This window comes from Podarcis muralis, chromosome 6 (assembly GCF_964188315.1).
Source record: "Podarcis muralis chromosome 6, rPodMur119.hap1.1, whole genome shotgun sequence".
In the NCBI taxonomy this organism is placed as follows: Eukaryota; Metazoa; Chordata; class Lepidosauria; order Squamata; family Lacertidae; genus Podarcis; species Podarcis muralis.
Window position 1 is genome coordinate 10,152,947 of NC_135660.1, and position 9,347 is coordinate 10,162,293.

The window sequence follows — 9,347 nt, forward strand, 5'->3', positions numbered from 1 at the left end:
ATTGTATTTCATTCTGAATGTACATCTAGAATCTAGTGGAGCAATTTTCTCTGAAAAGCATTTCTCCTGCATTAATAGCTGAAGACTGATCAAGTAGTAAAGTGGGTTTTGAAGTTTTATCCCTTTACAATTTTCAGCAGAACAAATCACTTAGAAATTTCAAATTTCATTAATTAAATATGTGAGCAAGGACAACTACACAATGGCTGAGGTTTAATACAAGTCATACATCTCCTTCAGATTGAGGACAAACTATAAGCACGTCTATAATTTTTCTTCTTTGGATTCTGAGTGGAAAATGGAACATGTTAAGGCAACAGATTAAATAAATGGTTCTGGAATGAGAAATATATTCCTCTTCTGCAGCAGTGTATAAAAAGCACAAGACCCTAGAAGGTTTATGATTCTGTTTATGATAGAAAGTCTCATCAACCTTTGGTTCTTGTAATTTGTTTACTATGAAAATACAATAAAAGTTAAATCAATATTTGTACAGTCCTTAACTATTATTGTTGTCATTCTGATGATGATTATCATTTATTTATTTTATTTCTATCCTAGTTTTCCTTCTAAAGGAGCCCAGGGTGGTTCTACGATATCATGAATGTAGTCCATACATAATAGTTTTTTGTTTTGGAGGCGAAACATCAGTCTGTTTCGAGAGACAAGGGAGTAAGCCTCTGGGAGTGAAATTCAATATTAAAGGTAAAGGTAAAAGGGACCCATGTCCATTAGGTCCAGTTGTGACCGACTCTGGGGTTGTGGCGCTCATCTCGCTTTATTGGCCGAGGGAGCTGGAGTACAGCTTCCGGGTCATGTGGCCAGCATGACTAAGCCGCTTCTGGCGAACCAGAGCAGTGCACAGAAACGCCGTTTACCTGGCCGCCGGAGCGGCACCTATTGATTTACTTGCACTTTGATGTGCTTTCGAACTGCTAGGTTGGCAGGAGAATCCCCGGGAATCCCCGTCGCGGGGATTCGAACTGCCGACCTTCTGATCAGCAAGTCCTAGGCTCTGTGGTTTAACCCACAGCGCCACGTGCGTCACCAAAGTGACCACCTCCCTGGGGCACAAGCCTGGGTAGTGTGTATGGAGCTCCTGAACTGCTCAGACAACAAGATCCGCCCCCCCCTTCTTGCCCTCACTCATGTGGACCAAAGGAAAGCAGAGCATTTGGCACCAGTTTGGTTGCAGCAGTTGCCAGAAGGAGGCGTACAAAGTACCACCCAAACATCTTAGGGACTACACTTCAGATTTCTGTATGGTTTACTCCTTAGCCTTTTTTACTCCCGAAGATATTCTGCAAGGCAGCGGAGGTTTAGGATCAGAGTTTTCCTTCTCTTAGATGAGCTACCTTCCCAGGGAGACAAGCCCCATCTGCCCATGATGGAGACACCTAAAACACCAACAACATCAGGAGTCCAACAACATCAGTATGGCCACAGGTTAGCCAGCCCTGCTTTGCGGAAAAGAGAGACAGTCAAACAGGCAAAGACCACCCCAGGGCCTGCTGAGAATGGACGCATGTATGTTGCCCGCTACAGGATAATCTATCAGCAAATGTTCTGGGGAAATTTTACTCTATTTATTTATTCAATTTCTGTGTCACCTTTCAACTGAGGATCACTGGACGGTTTACAATATAAAAAACAAACAAAAATACATAACATAGTAACTAACAAAAACAACTACTCCCACCTCCAACAGTTTAAAAGGCCATAGACTGTTTAATTAGCCAAAGGAAAGGATTCTGATAACATTTTCTTATTTTAAAAAATTGTTTTAAAAAGTTGTAATCTAACAACAATCCACAATGGAAGGGTTTATATCCTGAAAGGCAAGATATAAATTGTAAGATTATTTTTTTAAAAAATAAACATCGTAATGCCATTATAGAAATCTATGATAACTTGGAACAACCAATAACCAATGAACAACTCCCCTAGAAGGAAATGTTACATTTGGAGCTTTCTATTATTATTTTTTAAAGGTGGGTTGTTGGGAGGGGCAATGACAGAGTTGTACAAAGTTATGCACAATGTTTAGAAACACTAGTGCCCAGGGTTATCCAAGGAAGCAGAATGCTGGAGGATTCGGGTCAGGCAAAAGGGAGTACGTCTTTTCACAGTGCGTAGTAAAACTGTGGAATTTGCTCTCAGAAGAGGTAATGATGCCCACCAACTTGGTTGGCTTTAAAAGAGGATTAGACAGATTCACGGAGGAAATTCATGAAAATATCAAGGTTATGCATTCAAAAAGCTAAAGTAACGATGTATCAAATAAGCAAATTAGTGCCCTATCATAGCACAAATGTTCAATTTCTGGGAGCCATAGCCATGCTGCTATGGTTACCCAACAGCCTTCTAGAACTGGTGATGTCATAAAGATGTTCGTATAAAGGATTCAGTTTGCTATTGCCATACAAGCCACACTAGCTGGTAAATGTGGCCATTATGTTGCCAGTGGTCAACAAAATCCATTTTTTAAGAGCATAGAAGCCAAGCACTGGCTAAGAGTCAGTGTTCTTCCTTTCTAAGACTTTTATTTTTCTACTTTTTATTTTGGGGAATGAGTGAAGAGAGGGTTGTAAGTTGTGCAGATGCTATAGAAGAAGATGCAAATGCTGCTGGAGAAGAGCACCCTTCTAGGTGTTTCCAAGCCTCAGCCTTGTGTTGCTGCATCCCTAGAAGGTATGAATGGTTGTTTTTTTCCACACAGCGGCTGATTTGCTGGAAGACAAAGTTTAGAGATGGCATTTCCCAGATAACAGAACCAAGAAATGTTTAGAGAGCCATGAATTCAGGAGTGTCAGCTTGGCCCTGCGACCATGGGTATCCGGGGCTGTGGGTGTCATGCAGTGTGCATGGCCCTTGCGCCGAAATCTGTGAGTGCCCAGACCCTTCAAGGGGAATTTTGTGGGTGCTCAGGCATCCAGAGCCCCAGGGAATAAGCACCTATGCATGAATTTAACAGTCTATAACAGAGCTTTCCAAACTTTTCGTGTTGGTGACATGCATCATTTTGCGACACACTAATTCAGTTTTACTAGCAAACCAGAGGTTAAACTAACCTCTTTCCAGTCCCAGAAGGAATGCGGGGAGTGTTCACACAACAGACCTACACACTGCAGCCAACATCCTAACGTGTTGTGACACCCAGTTTGGAAAGCTCTAGTCTTTGTTAAGCACTTACCAATTCTTACAAATTTATAATTAGGCACACTGGTTGAGGTCACTGCTAGGCTGTTATGATATTAGGATACAGGGCTGAGAAGAGATCCTCATTTCAGTCCCTATTTATATCTTGTATGTTGACAGGCGGTTGTACTTGCCAGGGAGGAGACCCAAGGACAGAAAGAAGAAAAACGAGAAAAAGAATTATCCTGAAGATCTATCCTGTGATGTCACCATTTTTGAGCAAAGAGATCAGAACATGGGCCAAGACTATTGGAAGATGACACCTGCAGGTGACTTGGGTGTACAAACAGAGGCTATCAAGCCAGCTTTGGCAGTATGTACCCAGCCCTATGACAGAAAAATTCAAGATCCCCATATACCTATGCCTTTAAGTGATATATTTTTGGAAGAAAAGCAAGGAGAATGTGATGAAAAAACAAGTGCAAATACTTTCCAAACGCCACAACAAAAGGAGGGATCAGATAATATGAGTGTGTTATCTTTGGAAAAGGTAAAGAAAAAGGTAGTGGGTGCAAAATTAGAGGGTGATCCCTCTGAAGAAGGGAAGGAGTATCTAATTATGGCAGCTGAAGAAAGCAGACAACATAGAAAATCTGAATTGCTGAGTGCAGTGCTCCAAGAAGTAACCGATGAAAAGGAACAACAAAAAGAAAGAGGTCATACAGGGATTATATTGGAAGGTTTGCCCTGTAAGAAGGACCAGAAGCGGAGTCACCAAGATGTGCCATTTCAGGAGCTGCAGCAGGCTAGAGAACTAGAACCAAACAGTACATTGACTGCCAGTGAAAACAAAACTCAAGAGGAACAAAACACAAGTATTGATTCCAAGGGCACAACTTCTTTGCAGGAACTGTTCAACCAACCAGCTGTACCATGCAATGAGAAACAGCAGGTTGGGAGGCAACAACAACATGGTATGGGTATCACCCATAACATGGAGAAACCAGTGTTCTGGAGTCAAATAAATCCTGTATCTAAAGGAGATGTTCACAAGGAGGAGCAGGCTTACAAAGCTAACCAGGAGGTACAGCAGCCTGTGGAACAAAAATACCCAGATATTTTGTCTACCATGTGTGGAAATGATGAACAAGAACAGCCAGAAGTACAACAGCTTTTAGATTTTGTAAGAGAAACCTCCTCCAATGAGATAAACTTGTTTGACCAAGAAGACCAACTGCCTATTTTACCCAAAGCTATGAGCTTTCCATTGGAGGACACAACCTGTGAGAAGGAACAGGAAGACACACAAGCTTTCAGAAGCTCAACATTAGAGAGCTTTCTCAGCATGTCAGAAGATCATCAGTATGTTCCCCACCAGATGGATCTACAAGCTGTTGCAAAAGAAAACATAACCACATTGCCCCTGGGTGTAGCATGCACAATGGATCTGCAAAAACTAGCATATATAAACAGTTTGCCTCAGGATGTTGTTCCTCATGTTGCAAAGCAAAAACACTCAGATGCACAGCAGCTTCTTTTACTGGAACAAATTAGCACACACCACGATGAAAAGGAAATGCAAGAAGGTCTAGATTATGCACATTCCGGATGTAAGGGCACTGCCTATACTGAAGAACAGGAGAAGCAAAAGCTCAGTGCATCAGAACATACTCCTACACTTCCTGACAACCTAAGCTATGAGAAAGAACAGCAAAGAAAATTGGACTGTGGGGATTCTGGGTCTGAGGGCACCTATGACAAGGAGGACCAGGACCATCAGGGTACTCTTTACTTAGAAGTGCAACGGCCTCTAGGACTTGCAAAGCTGAGCTCTTTGCCTCTGAGTGGGACCTCTGAAGAACTGTGTGTAAGAAAGGACAACCTATACACTGGCATTCTTGAAATACCCTCCCTGAATGAAGAGCAAGAAGCTGAGGACGATGAGAGCAAGGTGCATATGCTTGCTTCCTGTAAAGACAACGCAACAGCACAGGAACAAGAAGAACAACCACTTCCTATGATCCCACAGGCAGGATGCAACACAGAAGGGGAGCAACTGGAGACATGGCATATCCAGAAGACAACATCCATACCGTATGAGGAGGAAAGGGAACAACTGAACCTGGGCATGACCTGTGAGGAGCATCAGAAGAAGGGAAAATGGGGTCTGTCAAGCACCACATTCCCTTCTACTACTAAGGAGGATGAGGGGCATATGTAAGATGATCATTTCCTTCATTTGAGGCAAAATCCTCAAAATTACCACTTTTGCTGTCTCAGAAACTACCTCCACTGAAATATGGAAGCTGAAGAGAGATTACTTCTTTTTAAGTTTTGCACAAAGGTACAGTTTATATGTAGATTAAGTCAAAAAGTAAACAAAATTGAAAATAATTGCTGTGGTGATGACTATTTGTTGACCCCATTTGTTTCATAGTGTAGGCTACTACAACGTTTCAAGGGAACTAAATGTTGAAAGGATCTGGGTCAGATCAGTGGGAAGTTTTTGGAATACAGGTATGGAGTTTTTACTCAGAGGCAGTAACTAATGAGAAAAGCTACAAACCCATAATACTACTAGATTTTAGCATACTAATGTTAAGAATGATGACCAATCCACTTGCTACATAGTTCCAATGTGTTAGACAGTTTGGTGAAGGAGTAAACATGGATCGCATCTGAAGACTGTGACACTGGAAAGCCACAGCCAGTTGTAGCTTTCCAGAAATTCTGTGCATAATGAAAAATCTACATATAAAATTGTCATGTGCTGTGTTTAGATACAGGATGAATCCCCCCCTACTGTTTGCAGATAGCTTTGCTTGAACTATTTACCCAGAAGTCTGAACTAAGTCAAATTATTTTTTGGGTTTTCTGTTACTCTCCCCAAGGACATAGAGACTTCTTCTATGTCTTAGTGCAGTGGTTCCCAATTAGCTAATTAGTGAGGACCCCCAATTTTTCAAAAGCCAAGTCGTGGGCAGCCTGCTTATGAAAATTTTGATAACTCTGTGCTAGTTACCTCTGCAAAGCAATTTTTTGAACAAAATGTGGTGTAGCCCCTAATAAGCAAAGGATTTTAAGTATACTAAAAAACAGAGTAGGGCTGAGTGATATCTGGTTCTCAACATTAGGATATATCAGCAGCTAAACATCACAATATCTGAAATTAGAGATCAGGAGTGGGGATGAGGGAAGAAGCAGCCATGGAGATTGGATGGGTGGCAGGAGAGGAAGTGGAGTCACCTCCACCACATGGTTTGAGTGGGAGGGGTGAGGGTCAGTGGCAAAGCTGCACACTCTGGCACCGGGGGCGGAGAGCAGGCAGGGACGTGGCTGGTGCACATCCCAGGGGGTGTGGCATATTGCCCGCGAGGGCATGGTGTGCATCCCAGGGGCGTGGCGCACCGCCCGAGGGGGGGTGGCCTGCGTCCTGGGGGCGTGGTGACCTCCCGCAGGGGCATGGCACCCAGCGTGGTGGGGGGCACATGGCCCCCCACCCCACCTCGTCTTTTATTTTGCCTGTCCTGTCCTGTGTTTTGTCCAACCAAAGGTGGCAACCCTAGCCAGTCCATATCTCACAGGAATGTCGTGAGGATAAAAAGGAGTGTGTCACACATGCTGTCTTGGGCTCCTTGGAGTTAAAACAGTTATAGATGAAAATGCTACTACTAATTTATCACAAAAGTCAGTAAAAGCCCAAGGAATCAGGATGCGAATGTTTAATGAAATTTTGTCATGAGAACAAAATAAATTTGGTTTGCACACATGACCCAACACCCCTATGCGACAGATGTGTTCGGTTTAAATCAAGTTGAATAAAAAATATTTAAAGTATGCACAACTAAAACAGCTCCTGCTGGGTTAATAGAGTTTAAAAGAACTGCTATGAGAGTGCCTAGAATAAGAATAAAATGCAACTGTTCATATATAAGTAGAATCCATTTCACACTTTATCCCTGGAGACAAGAAGTTATGAGCTCAAGATTTGTTTCTCCTTTATTTGAAATAGCTCATGCAGTTTGGATTTTGGAAAATAACAACAACATTTGTGCGACTTCGTTTCATATTTACACCTGCCAGGTATTTGACTACAGGCTTATTTGATTTCTTTGGGAAGATTTTCACTCCCCTGGTGTGCGAGTGAAGCAATAGCAAGATTGTGAAATTTACAAGTATCACATAATGTGTTTATTATGGCTATTCCTCTGTCACGGCAGCCAAGGAACCCCTTTGGGGCTAGATAAAAAGTTTGCCAAAAATAAAATTCAAATATCCTTTGAATCAAAACAAGATAAAAAGAAGATCTACGCCACCACTGTCAATGCTGCCACTTCCAAAACATATGCTCCAATAAAACATGAAAGCTTTGGGGGCCTGCTTTTTGCAAGCTTCAGTAGCTTGCGCTTCCTTCCCCTCTCCCCCCCATGATCTATTATTAAAATGCATCGCCTGAATTTGCGTACTAAATGGCATGCTACACATTCTCAATGATCTCCAGTTTATTTAAAGGAGCATTATCATCTTCAAACAACTTATTAGAGAAGATGGATTTCTTTATCCAATGCAGTCATTTCTTGTGCTATTTGTTCATAAACAAGACACCAGATATAAGGACATCCAGCAGAACGTCTGACAATATACAGCAATAATCAAACGAATACAAAAGGGAGGCACAACTGCCAGAAAACACTCAGGTGCCAGGAAATCACCCCACCACCACCACCCTCTACTCACCCACTAGCTGAGAGCAATCCCCTCCAATGCTCAGAGTCCTCACCGCAACTCAGTAAGGGGGAACCATAACCTGGGAAGGCTTGGAACTAGCTGAAGGCTTTTGTCTCATTGTGCTCTTCAGGTGTTGTGTGCCTGGATCAGAAAATAAACTGGGGCAGGTTTGCCCTTTCCTACCATGTTCCACACACGAACCTTTGTAAAGAGCTCTGTTTGTACCCCAAAAGAGATGCAACATTATGAATAGCTAAAAGTGTGTTAAAGGCTTTGAAAGTATAGATGTGGGTAAGTACTTAGTTCACATGAAGACCCATTAAATGAATAAATGCATCTAGCACTCTTTCAGATCTCCTAGTCTGCACAATGGCACAATTACTAGTTGTTGTTATTGTATCTTCTGTGGAGAATATTTAAATACATAACTCTCCTTGATGTGTAGATATTACTCCTAAAAAAACTATTTTGATGGTTGATCAAGAACACACCCTTAACTGATATAATCAACTCTAAGCTATAACTGAACAATAAAGAGGTGTGTGTGTGGGTGTGTATTAAAAAGAACAGATCCTTGACCACATCATCCATGATTTGGGTTTGAGTCCAACCACCCCAGGGCTATTTTCTTTATGCCTGCTCCACAATTACAGATTCCCTTTTGCTTGAGAAGCTGGAGATTTCCAAAACATGCACAAAACTTGTTTTTGTCACAGCAGCATCACTGCATGGACAGGGGGAGCGCTGACAAGATCACAGAGACTTGGGCTACCATACTACATAAGAAGAGACTGCTGGATCACGCTAATGACCCATCTTGTCCAGCATCCTGTTATCACAGAGGCCATCCAGATGTCTGTGGGAAGCCTCCAAGCAGGATCTGAGCACAAAAGCACTCTCCCCTCCCCAGCAACTGGTATTCAGAAGCACACTGCCTCCAACCAGAGACGGAGTGGAGCCATCATCGTTAGTGGTCACTGATTTGTTAGTGGTCCATGAATTGTTGGTGGCCATGTTGGTGGCCATGACTCCCTCTTGTAGGAACAAATTCTGTAGTTAACTTTGTGCCATGTGAAGAAATACTTTCTTTTTTCTGTCCTGAACCTTCCAACATTCAGCTTCACTGATGTCTCCCAGTTCTAGTGTTATTAGAGACAGAGAAATGATTTTATAAAAGTCTGTTATGTCTCCTCTCTTCCTTGCCCCAAATATTGTAAACTTTCCACATACAGGAGTTGTTCTACCCTCTTGATCATTTTGGTTTCTGCTTAATCCTGTAAGTAACTGTCTCGTTTTGGTTTCTACTTAATCTTGTAAGCAACTGCCTCATGGTAGCAAGTGTCTCTCCCTCTGAATAAGAAACCGATTTACAATTCAAAAATTAGGGACAATCCAGAGTTTGGAAGAAGTCTGTTTATAGGAACATAGGAAACTGCCTGGCAGTGGCTCTCCAGTATTTTACATAGGAATCGTTCCCATCT

At 42.3% G+C, this 9,347-nt stretch overlaps 1 protein-coding gene across 1 annotated transcript; it reads left to right on the forward strand.

Annotated features, from left to right (window-relative positions):
* Positions 1 to 2,429: 2,429 nt before the first annotated feature.
* LOC114598028 (uncharacterized) lies at positions 2,430 to 5,359 on the forward strand. Its single transcript, XM_028731651.2, has 2 exons — positions 2,430 to 2,691; positions 3,319 to 5,359. Exons 1-2 carry the CDS (start codon positions 2,570 to 2,572, stop codon positions 5,357 to 5,359), a joined length of 2,163 nt encoding a protein of 720 aa, XP_028587484.2. The 5' UTR covers positions 2,430 to 2,569.
* Positions 5,360 to 9,347: the final 3,988 nt, after the last annotated feature.